This window comes from Platichthys flesus, chromosome 5 (genome assembly GCF_949316205.1).
Source record: "Platichthys flesus chromosome 5, fPlaFle2.1, whole genome shotgun sequence".
NCBI lineage: Eukaryota > Metazoa > Chordata > Actinopteri > Pleuronectiformes > Pleuronectidae > Platichthys > Platichthys flesus.
Window position 1 is genome coordinate 2,929,877 of NC_084949.1, and position 16,634 is coordinate 2,946,510.

The following is a 16,634-nucleotide window of genomic DNA, read 5'->3' on the forward strand; positions in this document are numbered from 1 at the left end:
TTCTTTAGATCTCCCCTCAATAGGTTAAAATCAAAACGAGGAGTTAATTCGTGAAATCTCAACCGAGGAAATAGATAATGGAATCTCAAATCTTAGAGCCAATAAAGTGCATGAAAGAATTCTTGGTTCCTTTATTGAAGGCTTCCTTCAACTACACTCTCAGGGGTGGGGCTCTCCCGCCATCATGGAGTGAGGCATTTATTTCAGTAATACAAAGGAGGGAAAAGACTAAATGGACTGCAAAGGGTATAGACCAATAAGTGTCTTAAACATAGACTATAAACTGTATGCAGCTATATTGGCTAAAAGATTAAACACAATAATGCCTTCCTTGATAGATGAGGACCAAACAGGTTTTATAAGTAATAGGCAAACACACGATAATATTAGAAGAGCCATAAACATTATTAATCAAATTTCAAAAGGAACATCAAGCACAGTCCTTCTCAGCCTAGACGCCGAGAAGGCATTTGATTCGGTAGGATGGGATTTCTTATTTCAAGTTATGGAAAGATATGGTTTTAGTGATTCATTTATACAATGCATAAGAATGCTGTACTCCTCCCCAACAGCGAGGATACAAATTAATGGGAGCCTTTCAAATCAAATAATGCTACAACGAGGATGTAGGCAAGGTTGCCCATTAAGTCCACTACTTTTTAATTTTTTTATCGAGCCCCTTGCCCAGGTTATCAGAGAGGAGACCGCTCTGGTGGGTATAGATGTGGGAAGTGTAGAGAACAAAATGTTTTTATATGCGGACGACGTCCTTGTCACAATTAAAAATCCTGAATCTGGTATCCCATTGCTTATGAACATCCTGGGAACGTATGGGCAATACTCTGGTTATACACTGAACGTACAAAAAACCCAAGTCTTGACCTTCCGTTTTACGCCCTCAAAGCAATTGATGGGCAGGCACCAATTTAATTGGCACCAATCACAACTTAAATATCTTGGTGTCTCATTGACAAAAGACCTTTCACAACTATATGATGTTAATTATAAACAGATAAATAAGAAAATATATGATGATCTGGGCAGGTGGAGCTTGCTCCCCCTCGACCTCGGCAGTAAAATTCGGACAATAAAAATGAATATTCTCCCAAGATTATTATACTTATTTTCAGCACTTCCAATAGAGGTTCCTGCAAAACAGTTCAGAGAGTGGGATAAACATTTTTCAAGATTTATTTGGAACAACAAACGACCAAGAGTGAGATACTCAACTTTACAACAGCCGGGGGAGAGGGGTGGCATGGCCCTGCCTTGTCTTAAAGATTACTATCTGTCAACTCAGCTGAGGTATCTTGTATGTTGGTGTAACCCATCAAAAAAAAAAAAAAAAAAGTCAGAAACGACAATGAACATTCTCGATTAGCGCTAGCTGTCATCACAACTGTATCGCCCGTGGCTTCTTCACAGTAAAAGCCCTATCGTGGCCTCACCAGTTGATTTCTTCTTATCTAAACCGGTATAGGAAATGTTGGGTTTGCATTAATGATAACAGAATATAGTTCCACTATTGTGGGCCATTTTATGTGAATACCTCATTTGTGAGAGCATATGAATCCAGCTGAGGGATGTTGGACTGAAAACTACAATAATAAAACTACTTAAAAAAAAACTACTTCAAACTGAAGAAGTTTCAAATGTTTTTAATAGTGCACTGGGACTTTGCTGAAAGGGAGATTTATAAAGAATTATGACTTTCATTATCAATTCATTAAGTCTAGATTCTGACAAGCAATTATAAAGTAAGAAGTGGAAAATCATTCACACATCTCAGGCTTCACAATAACATACCCAAACCTGCTTTGTTCTGTGAAAAACACTGTATTTTAAGACATGCCTCTGCATGACTGCGCCCATACAGAGAAAATGTCTCCATCACATCAGCTAATGGGTTGACTTGATTTATTTATTTGGGGACAGCGTGAAGCTGAAAAGGAAAATTACATTCAGCAAGATGGACTTATTTTCCATGAAACATTGCATAAACTAGCCAGCAGCAAGTTATTGCTCCAGGAAAAATCTGGAAATTTGTCCTGATTAAATAGGTCAAGTGTCATTACGACACATGCTTGCTTTTAGCAGATACCTGCAGCAATACCACCTGGTGGAGGAATGGCAAACTGATACCAACACGTCCTTAAACTGCATGATGCATAGTGATGAAGTGGGCGAAAAGGGCGGTGAAGGGTGTTTTTGTCCACTGGCTTTTTGAGGACACGTTGCAAAGCCAAATGAATCTCATCGAATCAGCCACGGTATGCTGGCTGGAACGCCACGCGCACACCGGCGGAAACACAATCTAACGGATGATGGTTTCGTTTGAGGTGGTGAGGTGGGGGTTGGTGGATGCTAGGAGGGGAGGCAACATCTGTCTGCCCTGAGGCACAGACTCCAAATGGCTCCAACGAGCGGAGAGGCGAAGCGCACTGGAACCAGTGAGAATATACAGCGACAGAGGAGGAGAGACAGGCCTGAGAGACACAAATAGAGAGGGACAGAGAGATGGAGGGAGGTGGAGACAGATTGACAGAGTGTGAGACAGGGACAGGAGAAGGAGTGAGCTGGAGTTGTAAAGAAGATGGGATTGGTAAATCTCTGTGAGCTTTAGGATTTCATCAGCATTCCTTTCCATGCTTGTATGGGGAATTGGGCCATTTTCTCAACATGGGAGTGAAAGCTATACAAGTCAATGTGCCCGATGCTGCAGGGATCAAAGACGTGAGTCCTTCTACAAAAGCAATCAACTCATGCTCACGCAAAGTGTTCTGAATAAAAGCATACCCCACATGGCATATGTTTTTTATGTTATTTATTAACGATCATTATGAAGAATTCAATAGTCCAGTAGCTTAAGATGGATGAAGATGTCTGAACTGGGAAGGCTGCTGGTTAATTATCTAAACTTATCCTGTTTGTCTTGCCTGTGTTCATTCATACCTAATGAATCTGTAGCTCTCTGTTTCCACAGACAGCTTGTACACCATCCAACTTATGTACTGCCATGAGGGGCAGCTAACCCGCTATATCCAAGATGGAAAGCCAATTATACTGAAAGGCAAAGGAAACTGACATGTTAGTATTTGTCAGGCCTGGCAGGGGCCGGGGTTGAGCTAAAATGTCAGGCAGTGTTCAATTAGTCCAAGCGTAAATGCCTCAGATCAAGAGGCGGGAGCTCGGCTTAATAAGTCGGATCAAACAGTTGAAAGCACCTGGTCGATGCAGTGGACGAGGCAGCAGCAGGAGTGGATAAGTAATAATTATGAATGTGTGTATCTGCTCGTTTTGCTTTCAAGTCCTGCACTTAAAGCCACATTTCATACATACCGATGGCGTTTGATACCTCTCGTCGATCATGAATATTCATGTCTAGAAGTAGCATGAGTGATGTGATTTTCTTCGAGCTGTCAATGCAAAAAGTCTGCTGAGTGAACACGGTTCCACATGAATACACTGAGGCCCATCCAGGACTTGATGGGTACAGTTAAATCGTTAGCAATATTGCCAATCTCCCCTTGTGTCTGTTAGCATTAGCTTTGTAATTGTGAGTCAATCTATTCAGTGGCAACTGACAGTGACTGACAGTGGCATGGCTAATGGCTGGTATTTACAGGTGTCTCGGCTGGCATAAACAGACATGCCATGCAAGCATTAACATATAATGCAATTCGTACGATGTTCAAGTCACAGTAACAGTTTAGAATACAAATGTTCTTTCTTTGGTATCTTTAAATAAAAGACAGACGTGAATCAGAGATCGTAATGGCAGCTGATGTTCTATCCTGAAGGTGGCAGTGGATCATGATGATTGATTGCGGACTATGGTGGCATCCGGTCTTGATGGTGGATCATGATCGTGGTGGCTGCTGACCATAGACTATGATTACAACAAGAATACTTGATATACAACTGTTTCTTCTAATCAATGCTTTAAATATCTTTATCTTTCTGATGTTCTCCATTACACGTGGCATCTATTGCACGTCTGTCCGTCCTGGGAGAGTGATCCCTCACATGTGGCTCTCTCAATCTTTCGACTCCACGGAGAAACAACAAAAAGACGAACGTGGATTGATCTGTCCAAAAATCCAAGAGGATTCTGCCTACCCTGTCTAGTGCCCCTGAGCAAGGCACCTTACTCCCCCAACATCTGCTCCCCGTGCGCCATACATAGTCGCTCACTGCTCTGTGTGTCCTGCACCAGATGGGTTAAAAGCAGTAGTTACATTTCCCTACCTGCATGAGTGTGCCTGTGCATGTCTGTGCATGTGTTTGGGACTAATAAATGCATTTTAATCTTAATCTTAATCTCTGAGGTTTCTACGTATTTTTACCCTGTTAAAAGGGTTTTCGTAGTTTTTCCTTACTATAGTTGAGGGTTAAGGCGAAAAGGCCACACCTTGTTAAAGCCCTATGAGACAAATTGTGATTTGGGAATATGGGCTATACAAATAAAATGTAATTGATGATTGATTGATGAAGTCAATTTAAAACTCTTCAGGATGAATAATGTATCGTCCATTTACTCTTTTCTAAAACTGATAGATCAGTATGAGTCATTAATCACAAATATCATACATAAGTAAATAAGTCACATTTGCCCATGTGTCACCATAGAAAACGCTTTGAGTGGTCATCAAAACTAGAAAAGTGCTACATAAATACAGATCATTTATATATCAAAACTATCTGGATATCAAACAGTGGTTTTAGGTAGTCTTCAGAAACACTCTTCACAGAATCAAAGAATAAAATTGCCATACTTGTCTATCACTTTAAACTCTATAACCACTAGTTAAAACCTGCTCTCCAACCTTTGTTTAAAGTTATTAAATAGAAAACAAATTGAAATTAAATTTTTGCCAAAGTATTCTGCCATCAGCCTGAACAAAGAAGTGTAGGATACTGAAGTATTCAGAACCTTTCCTGTGATTGAACTGCATTCGGAAAAATTATTCAATTCATAAACTAGAAAGGTGTAGAACTGGGTAAATAAGGTCCTACAGAGCTTCAGAAGTCTTCTGCAGTGGTGGAAGAATTTGACGAATAACATTTGAAGGACTAAAATCACTATTTGGTCTGTTTTAGCAATCTACGCACACAGCGTAAATTAATTTAGGGCATGTCTAAACACACATTTTGCTGCAGCAGGCTCTCGGTTCAAATGAGTTATACTTAGAAGAAAAGGCTGTGAGTAGACCATCTGTGTGTGAAACAAACACAGTGTATAAATGGTTTTGCACTAGCCTACGTCCGTTCATTTTACTTGTTACATATGTTGCACCTTACTTTGGAATAAGGTTTTTGTATGTCGAAATTACAAGTGATTTCCGCTGATTCAAGATGTGATAACATAAAACCTGACCACACTGAATTTTGAGAACAACACACCCATGGGTTCTCAGATAGGCACAAGTGCATTTACTATTTAAACAACATGGGCACATGAAGGGAAAATGTGTCCGGTAATCACCAGGTACTACTCAGGGTCCAATTCCATCCCTACAGTGAAGCATAGTGGTGGTGGCCTCATGCTACGGGGGTACTTCTCAACATCAGGGACACAGACACTGGTCAAACATACAAAACAGATGAAGACATACTATGAATAGATGTACAATAATACAGACGTAACAAAAGTAGATTATAAACTATAAACTGTCTAATTAAGGGTTTTAATCCTTTTTGAAAATCAGGGATTAAAGTTTTCAAAACTTTCAATAATCATGTTTTCAGTTTATAAATCATGGTTTACTTAGTTAATTATATCAATTTACAATGAAATATACAAAACAATGAATTTAACTAAATGTAAAGGTGTCTAAATGATCAAATCTACATTGTGTGTATTGACTGTATGTGATAAGTGTGACATTTACAATGTTAAAAGTGTCCCCTACGTTCCCTGACTGTATTGCTTAGATTAGAAAGATAGATAGATAGATAGATAGATAGATAGATAGATAGATAGATAGATAGATAGATAGATAGATGGATAGATAGATGGATAGATAGATGGATAGAAAGATATTTTCTTCATCCCGCGGATAAATTGAAATATATAAAACAAAGAGACACAGATAGTGTAGAAGGGTGGCTGTGGCAAGAGGTAGTGCAGGCCGTCCTTTAACCAGAAGGTTGTAAAAATGTAATTGCAGTTAATGTGGGGAATATGACTTAAATGGCCACATCAACTGTGGCCCCTTGGTGCTTTGAGCAGGGGAAATCTGTCACCGTTCCATGAATCAAAACCTGCAGGACTGCTTTTAAACCCTTGCATCACATGTAAATGTAAATGATGGTTGAATGTTGGGAAAGAAGAACCAAACATGTAAGTGGAAGGTGTGTGGACCAAACTAAAATCTTGAAGTACACGTAAAAATATTGTTTTCAAAGATTATGCCATGTAAGGTTGATGTAAGGTCCTCTCATCTCAAATGTGCAAGAAGGCAGCGTTCATATTTTGGATGTTAAGGTGTCATCCAGCTTTATATAGCTACAGTCTATAATTATGACAATCCTGGTACACTTTCAAATAATGTAATAGCTGTAATCTAGCACAACGCGTGCCCATGCATTTGTGTTCAGCGCTCTCCTCATCAAAATCTTTGTTCTCCAATCTCTCACACTTTTCCTTCTCACCTTTTTAGATTTATAATTGTTTGGGATAAACTTTAATTTTCCACATGAGATGAAACATATTCAGCCTGCTCTAGTATACAAATGTGGCTAATCACTTCCTCCATAATTGTGCTGCTTAATTATGCATACTGTTTGAGTGGTTTCTTTGGTCCTGAAGCAAAATTTATACGGCTGCTTTTGTCACACTGTAGGTGTGTTTGACTTTGTCGGAGAGATCAGACAGTTGATTGATTCACTAATCACTTACCTTCAGCTACGATAATATTTTTAATTTTATGGGCTGTTTTCCATCTTTGTTACAAGGCTTGGGCTCACTCTTGTATTAAATGCAGAGACAGGTGGCGATTGAGTTTTTTCACTCATCCTCATATTGAGACAGGTGTGTAAACCTCAACACATTAAAATGTGCTAGACACCATAAGGGATAAGTGATTATTAACAGTTGCAACAGCTGAACTGATATTGAAGTAGGTAAATTGACCCCCCCACACACACTTTGTGCCCCTGGTCCACACCCGTCTCAAGTCACAGATCACAGTTTCTGTCACTCTCGTCCACTCTAAGAAATTAGCAGTAACTAGAGACAGTCTTGCCAGGGGACAACACAATTCACAATGTATGGCTCCTGAACACTCAGCGCTCAGGACAGCAACATGTTGACAGGCATCACAGCTGATTGTGATCATTTGTCAAGTTGCCCCAAAGATTTCAACTTTCTTTTCTTTCTATGTTGGCGAACTTATAATTATAGTGTTCTCTCAATTCTTGCCTCATTACAATTTTTGGTCTGAGGCACAACGAGGGACATCAGCCGCTGTTTAGATCCATATATGGTCCATCCAGTTTAAGACTCTTGACTGGTGAAAAATGTTTGGAAATATATTCTTCACATGAGTTCTCATGCAGACAGCAGCTGTGACAAACATGAAGAAAGTGCTTCTCACTTAATATGTAGCCTTGACCCCTCACTGTCCCAGCTTAGCTGTGCTCTGTCATGTAAAATTGATTTCAAATACAAGATAGCGTCTGGCTCCCGGGTGCCTGCTGGCTCTGTCAATCCCAGTTAACCTCAGGTGGATAATTCTTTGTTTACGAGTTGTTGTTTTTCTCAAAAATCAAAACAAACATGAATCGGGTGAAGCCAATCTATTAACTTGTATTAAATCATTTCGAGTTAAGTTGCTGTCACTGTAGAGCCGGAGCCTTGACTTGCCTCAGAGAGAATAAATCATAAGCTATTTTCTTTGTTCCTTTTTTTGAACACTTTTCCAATATGTACCCGCTTTATGTCTGACAGTAACAAAAAATCTATTTGTTTCAGAGAACTTTGGGAAATTAGGCATAGATTTATAGAGAGGAATCACAATCCAATTACTGGGTGACGGTGTGAAATGGAAAATATGAAGCTAATTTCATTAATACCCTATCTCTGAGTATTTATGGTACTAAAGCGGCAAAATGAATTCCATTCACATATCTTAAATGTCCTCCAGCCGGCACATACACGCCTCATTAACCTTTGTCATCTTCAACCTTTTTGGCCTAATAATTTACAGTCTCTCTCTCTCTCTCTCTTTCTCTTTCTCTCTCTCTCTCTCTCTCTCTCTCTCTCTCTCTCTCTCTCTCTCTCTCTCTCTCTCTCTTTCTCTCTCTCTCTCTCTCTCTAACACACACACACAAACACACACATACACACAATGACTACTGTTCCATAAAGTAGGCAAAGAGAATGTGGATTATTTACTAATCAACTTACCTAGTTGGTCAGTTCTTCAGGATACTGGCCTGGCTTTTCAATTTATTCAAAAGGGTGTGATTTTACATTTTTTCCCCTTTGGTCACAAATCACAATGATTAATTTAATTCTGAAACAGGTTGTTTAGATTTCACGTGCGGATTCAAGCTAACTGGTAGACTATTGGGCAGAACACATGAGTGGAGACAGGTTTTCAAAGATTTAATGTAATCCAAAATGTTGTATGTGAGCAAAGTATAGGAACGTGATCCTCCACAGGTCAAAGCACATTCTGGTAAGTATTCAGGTGCACAGTCAGATACATAACTTTCAAAGAGGTCTTTCAGAAAGGCAGGAGTAGGATAAACATTTGTACCACGATAGAGAACAACAATCGGTCTGGGTTTTGATGAATGAACTGCTCATTATGAACAGCAGGAGAAGAGGGCTTTGGTTAGGTGATGAGGTAGAAAGCTGCATGGATGAGTTGGAGTGGGAGGACGTAACCGTAAGCCACGTGCACACAAGAACACAAACTATCAACCATCAAAATCATTAGTTAGAAAACTAATCATTGGGTTAAAGTACAATCGAAATTGATTATACTTTCTTGCTTATTGTTGCTCTGGGTTTGTATCCTCGGGGTTGAATGCACTTATTGTAAGTCGCTTTGGATAAAAGTGTCAGCTAAATTAAATTTGACCGGGAGTGTGGTGTATAGGGTTCGAAAGGGCTCATGATATCCCTTCACTTTTTCGCTTTGCCCTGTGAGCCCTTCTGTAAAAGGAGCGGATCAAGGAAACGAAAAGTGGACAATGACTGGAAAGTGTTTAACACTGAGTGGACAACAAAATACTTTGTCACTGAAATCCAATCGAAGGCTGTATGCCTGATATGCTGAGAAACTGTCACAGTTTTCAAGGAGTACAACATTTGCTGTCACTTAGCTACGAAGCATGCTAACTACGCTAGCAAGCAGGCAACGCAAGAACGGGCGGCTACGGCTTTTTCACCGACAAACTGCAATTCTGCCACCAAAGCCTTTCTCCGGAGGGGGGTTTTGTAAAATTGCCTTGCAAATAAATGCTTTGCTACTTGTTAAAGGCCAAATGTCATTTATATTAGTTCACAAAAAAACTCAATCCATCTGGTCCTAGCCCGGCCCCTCTGTCAAATTTTAGAACCCATTGTGGTCCGTGAGTCAAAAAGTTTGCCCACCCTGAACTATAGTTTACTGAGTATTATTTTTGCAGGGGCTGCGTAATGTGGCATAGTGCTAAATCATCCCATTGAAAAGATGAAGCAGAAAGCAGTAATGCATCAACTGCACTTTAAAGCATCTCTAATGAAAAAAAACAATAGCAAAACAAGACATGTATTGGACCCAAATCTTTACGCAACAGCGAGTCAATAGCTTTCTACATTTATTTGAATCATGTCAGTGGCAGTGGATGGAGCAGACAATTTTAAACATAAAAAAGGAATTGTGAAGATAACTACCAGACAAAAACGCTTTGGTCCAAGTTATTCCAAGATACTTAATACAATAATACAATAAAGAGACCAATACAATAATCTATTGACCTTCAGTTATGCTTCAAAATGTTAATTTTAATCAATGCTGCTAAAACCCTTATCTTGATGATGTTTTCCTTTACACTTGACATCTATTGCATTTCTGTCCGTTCTGGGAGAGGGATCCCTCACATGTGGCTCTCTCTGAGGCTTCTACCTTATTTTAACTTGTAATTAGACTTAACAGTGCTAACCAAATACAGAGGTACTGGCGTATTGCTTCAATTGTTCTTCTAAATGAACACCTTGGATACACAGAAACCCTAGTTTTTGAAATTCTGCACTTTGGAAGGCATATCTGAAAAAGCTGTTTTCATGTGGATGATAAGTAAAATAAACTGCAAAACAAGCTGTGAAAGGTTTATGACTAATATATTAGCAAACAACGTACAGATCCAGCATTGAGTACACATAGCATTCATTTCAAGTCACATGTCTGTTCCACAGGAATCTCAGTCCAAAGTTAGGGCAGGCAGGCGGTGGGGTGTTTGTCTGGTCTGGCGTAGTGTGGAAGGTGAATGCATTTGTGGCGCTGCGAGCTGAATGGCGAGGCTACAGAACTGGCACTCTTGTGAGAGCCAAAGAAATAGCACTAGGGAATCGCTCAACACTGGGAAACTATTGAGCGGCTGGGAGAGTGGATACCTCAGAGCAAGCAATCTGGTGGTGAGAGGGAGGGGAGTTAGGGTTGCAGACAGCTGTAGAGACGATTGTGTAGCAAGGTAAGCTGTGTCCATGACACACAAACACACAACTCACAAACTCAGGAAAAAAGGGAAACATTAGTACACATTAGTAATCACGATATGGAAAAAAGGGAAACATTAGTACACATTAGTAATCCCGATATGGAGCGATGGTTTCGAGGTCCGCCAATAAACACGCCCCCATATTAATCTCGGCAATCAATTATGACGTCTAATCCAGTTTTTATAGCATCAGATAACTAATGGAAAAAAACAAATTTACCGAAACAAAAACACAACATATATATGCGATAACAACTAAAGTAACAGGAACCATCTTTTGGAAAGATTAATTTGACGTGACGTGTATTGTGGTCCATGTTCAGTCTGCTAGCATGGATGAGATAGATGGGGAATAATTCATGGATCTTGAAAAGCATGGCTTGATTGAATTTAAGGGGACTGAATGCAGGGAAGCTGCATAGAGTGACGGCAGGGATAGAGTACAAACAAGGCAAAGCTCCCATATATTCACATTTTTCAATTTAATATGCTGAATCTGTTTTGATTCAGGAGATGTCTTCTGGACTTTTCTCATATTTGTTGATAACCAAAGGTTTTTTTTTTTAAATCTCCATGATCTTTAATCTCAATATAGGATTTACACAAATCACCAGGGTGTATTGATTTCCATATCCTGATGTGTAGAAGCGTGTACAAGTGTGTACAATTTGTGAGGTGTACACTTTTGTGTAAGATTTCTGAATTACATAACTAAATCCCCCACTTACTAGAAAGACATCAGGCAATTATAAAGTTGTCTAGTATTCCAGCTTTGCTGCAGTGTCAGGGCATGAACAAAGTGTTAATTGGTATTTGTAGTTCAGACAGCGTTTGAGTGCTTTTGATTGGATTGGTCAGCATGTGGCTCACGTATGTGGCATTAAACCTGCCTACAGTGATTGATGAACTGGTGTTAGTGGGTCTGCCCACCACGGCTGCAGTTACCCAAGTGAGTGCTGACAAATGACTCACTAACATGAGGGAGTAGAAACCCTTTGCAATACGGTGGCATACTGATAAGGATATTGACAATGAGAGCAGTATGTATTCTCATTCATTCATGTGCATTATGTCTGCCGACATAATGCACATACAACGATTGTCATGCCAAAGGGCATCTCTGAACCAGATGTAAGTCACTGTGTGTGTGTGTATGTGTTGCAGGCACAGTACTGCCTCTGCACTTGCATAAGAACTTTTATCGACCTGTTGGCAACAGAGGCATCACGGAAAAAACTGGACTCAGGCACATATTAGTGTCCTGTAATTTCTAAACTGGCAAATTAGAAAATGTTTCATAAAATCTGCCATTTTCATAATTACTTCATGCAATGAATATGTGGTCATGAGCTTTAGGAAGTGACGAGAAAGAATGATATTGTGCAAACTAGCTGCTGAAACTAACTTACTCCACAGGGTGGCTGCGCTTAGCCTCAGCGATATGGTGAGGAGTTTGGACATCCACAGGGAGTTTGGAACAGAGCCACTGCTCCCATGTTGAAAGGAGCAGTGATCAGGATGCCCGCTGGTTGCCTTACATTGGAGGTTTTCCGGGGCACCCTCACCAAGGAGGAGCCCCCCTGGTAGACCCCGTACTCATTGGAGAAATTATATTTTCAATCTGGCCAGGGAACATCAGGATCCCCCCCGAGTAGCTAAGTAGCCTTTCTGGAGAGAGGGTATCTGGAACAGGACGGATGGAGAGATGGATTACTATAATAAGCCTATTTCAAAGCCACAAGATCTAAACAATTTAAAACAATCAATAACTTTGTTTTTGTTTATGTCTCTATATACACTCAAAGATAAACACTGTTTTAAGTAACTGTACCTGATAAATATCAAACGTGTCTCAGAGGAAATTATGTGCAACATGCAACACCATCTAATGTTATGCTTGATTTGTGAAAAATAACATTTCTTTTGCTGAAAAAAAACAACCTTTGAAAGGAAATTTAGGACAGTTAGGTGAACAAAAAGAGAGTTATTGTATGGAGACAGATAGTGATAACATAGGTAAGTAAAATGTAAAAAATTATCTGAAGTGTAATTATTAACACATTTCCAGTGGAGGGCTTATGGGCAAAAGGTTGAATGGCTTTGATCACCTCCTCTATCTGTGTTATATCTGCCATGATACTGACAATTGCACACAGTTTATGTTCTCTTAACATATTAATGCTATTTTGGGCTAGATTTTGTGAGACGGACTCTTATTTTAGGGTCAAACACCTTCACTGGCTGTGATGACATGGATGGCTGTTGAGTGCAATTATTTGTCGTTGCTGGGGCTGTTGTGTTCGACAGAAATCACACACAATAACGTTTTTTGTAAAGTTTTGTGCATGAGCGAAAATTCCTCATGTTATACCGTGATGTATTTTACATTTTAATGTTATACAGATTTGTTTTTTCTCTTTCTGCTGCGACATCAATATTATTTTGTAAAAACCAGGCGAATTATGGATACTGTCAATTACTTAATGTTTGTGACTTTATCACAGTGTCATTATCAGTGATATTTTTTAAAGTTAACTTGTCACATTTTCTTGGGATTCTCTGATGGCCTGTGATTTGAAGCTGTCCCTTTGTTTTGTATGTTCTGCTTCACTCATGTAGCATCTTAGAAGTGTGAATAGGTCAAGTTGTGGGCAAATAAAGTCTTTAATGATGTTACGGCCCCTCCTGGTCGCTCTGGTCTGGTAGATGCTCAGTGTTGGTGAGGCTCTTCCTGTGGTGTTATGTGCTGCTCTTACCACCTGCTGTCGAGCCCTGCGGCGCTGCACTGTGCAGCTGCCAAGGCAGACTGTGATGCAGCCTGTTAAGACTAGGGTTTGGATACAGTTGAGATTTGAAACCATACTGCTCCTGATGCCTGGAATCTCATACCCAAGAGCACCGTTTAAGCATTACATATCTCTCTCTGTTGGTGTAACACTTACGTTGTCCACTGTGGGGCTTGCTGGGCGGGTGTAGTTATTATCCCCCTGTAAATATCATCCAATGCACATGCCATTGGTTTGAGACTAAGTTTTAGGACAAAAAAAAGTCAAATTTTATTGCTTGAGGCAACAAGTGGCCAATGCGTAATTAATTCTGTTAATGTCAACCAGACACGGAAACATGCAAATCTCCAAAATAAACTTATTCCAATGAGCTAATTAATTACCTGACGATGTTGATGAAGGGTCAGTTAAGGTCTCATAGTCCCTGGAGAGTTGATCCTCTCCAGTACTGGTGTTAGCTGCTACTCCTGCATTAGATCACACACTCATCAGTGTTTCAACGTATTCAATGATTGAGTGGGTGTTTCTTCGCCTCCCCAACATGTTGCCTTTGACAGCTTTTTATTTCTTATCACAAACACTGTGTCTAGCCTTGACTTTTGAAGACATAGCCACACTGATGTCATTACTGGGAATTGCTATGTTGTCACCTTAATCTTTTCTAACTCTTCTTCTGTTTGGGTTTATTGGAGGTTTGCAAATTGCCACCACTCCCTGATCTCACATCAGTTTTGCTCTCTTTCTCTCTACACTCTTATTACTTCCTCAGCCAGACTTGCCCTTGAGTATCTAAATCCGGCATTATTTGTATCTGGCCATTACCCTCACAATTTCTGAGTTCCATACTCAGAAAACTCTCCACTGTGCATCTCTAGAGGAATTTGATTGGCATGCCAAATTCCCTCTGCCTTCTCAAGAAATACAGACACTGCTGAGGTTTCCATAATACTCGTGTGGTTATAAGTCTGGGTGAGATCCTTCGGGATGTGAACACTCAGGACAAATACTGACCAGGGATGTTAGCGGACCACTAAAGACCTGTACGTTGGAATTCAAGTTGTTCGACAATGCATCTTTAACAAATGTTATATCAGGGGGGTATCTGCCAGGTATCACTTATAGACATACAAAATCATAAGCTCTTGTGTAATCCAGTATCACTTACAGGCTCACACTGATACTTGCAGTCGATTCATACAACCATAAATGTGTTACAGTAGCACAAGTTACTCTCTGCTACTGTACATTCTTCTAATGATGAGAGAGCCTGTCTTGAAGTCCACTTATTTAATTATGTTTGCATCTGATATTATCCGGGGATATCTTTGTGATTTTTATTTCTGGGGACCGTGCCAGAATTTGGCAAAAATGTTTAGACGTGTAAGAAAAGAAAGAACCTCATGGGAAATTATTGCTTTCCAGGCCTGACTGAGCATGGGAAGCGAGAGTGGAGACAGAGGCAGACTGCAGAAATGGAATTGACGGGACACACACAGCCATGGTGCTTAAGCCAAACAAAGAAATACACACATTTTAGCTGCAAGTGTTTTTACCCGCTAATCTGCAGCCACAGCAATAATGCACTTCATATCACACATATGGTAATCAGGCTTGATTGATCTCTCTCTCTCTCTCTCACACACACACACACACAGACGTGGGTGAGGTGCATACATGTGAGAAATAATAGACAGCACCCTCTACCTTGTGTTTGTCACTGTTTCCCTGTGTTTTTATTTTTTTGTTAAGCTCATTTACTGTTTGAAACATGCTAACTCTAACCCGTATCTGTCCCCCTGCTGTCACCAGATCATGCTGCTAACCGATCCGGAAGTGGAGAGCAGTCTCCTGATCAGCTCCGATGAAGGAGCAACCTACCAGAAGTACCGTCTCAACTTTTACATCCTCAGCCTGCTCTTCCATCCTGATCAGGAGGACTGGATTCTTGCCTACAGCCACGACCAAAAGGTTAGAGAACCAGCAAGTCGAGTTGAGCGCTGGGTTGTTTAAGGTTTCAAATAAGCTGAGTGTTGAGTCGGATATGCAACAACAATCGGGGGATGCATTGCCCCTGAGCGACTTGGATAAATGTGAGATCCTATTACACAAGAATTTGGCTCAAAGCACACAGTCAGAGTTCATGAAGTTCATTCGAGAGAAAGGTGGATAAGCAAGGTTATATAATTCAGGTAGTTCCAAATCCACTGATTCAGAACTCTGTGATCACCAAATAGAGCAAAAGAGATGAAAGGTTTGGATTTTCACGAGTCAAAGTCGGCACTTCCAGATTAAAAAATGTGACTTTCTCTATCACAATTCTTTATCAGTTAAGAAATAATACATTTTAAGTGAAATTTATTTCAAGATTATGACAAAGTTGATCTGTGTTTTTTACTTACATATGTATATCATAATTCTGACCTCCTAACACTAATTGTTATATGGTACAATTTTCTAAAAGTTAATTTGCATGGTGGAGTTATGAACTATGTCCATCCACTGGTTGGATCTCACTTCCAATCATCTCATTTCCTAAGACCCAATGATGCTATCTTTAGCCCGTCTGACATCACCGATGACTTAATATAAAGATTGACGGCATTTCAGCTCACTTGATTTCCCCCCTGTTGGCAGGCTTCAAGGTGGGGCATTGGGCAAACTAGAAAGGTACAAGTCAATAACAATTTTTTCCAACATGGTTTCTGACGGGTAGCTATGCCTGAAAAATGGGAGAACCGTCCTGATTGACAGTTCAGATTGAGTTCAGATTGTTGTATTTGAGGGACTCAGATATTGTGGCTTCTCTCCAATATCACTACTGCATAACATACATTTCAAGATGGCAGCACATAAATCCTGGATAATTTGGCCTCTTTTTTGTTGAGTAGTAGAAAGTGGAGTGTGTGTATCTATGTTTGAGACAGAAGGAGTGAAGCAAAGAGAGGGACTCAGTACGCTGGGCAAAGCTAACATTTTTGGACCAGATCACCTCTTAATGTGGTCTCACCGATCAGATCCTGAATACGTCCTCAATACATCTTGGGTACTTTCACACTTACTGATGTCCACTTGTGATTGGATGACTCGGTGTTAATAGCAGGACCTTTAATCTGATGAGCTCAGCAGGGAGGTTCC

The 16,634-nt window shown here is 40.1% G+C and overlaps 1 protein-coding gene across 6 annotated transcripts in view; it reads left to right on the forward strand.

The window, feature by feature from the left end:
* LOC133954338 (VPS10 domain-containing receptor SorCS1) overlaps nt 1–16,634 on the forward strand; it is a 166,169-nt gene that overhangs the window by 101,488 nt on the left and 48,047 nt on the right. For all 6 annotated transcript variants that reach the window (XR_009920769.1, XR_009920768.1, XR_009920770.1 and 3 more), the window contains exon 4: nt 15,309–15,467. Coding sequence is in view for 3 of the 6 variants with exons in the window: in XM_062388711.1 (XP_062244695.1) it covers nt 15,309–15,467 (159 nt within the window). In the remaining 3 variants the exon portion in view is untranslated. The remainder of the gene's footprint in view (nt 1–15,308; nt 15,468–16,634) is intronic.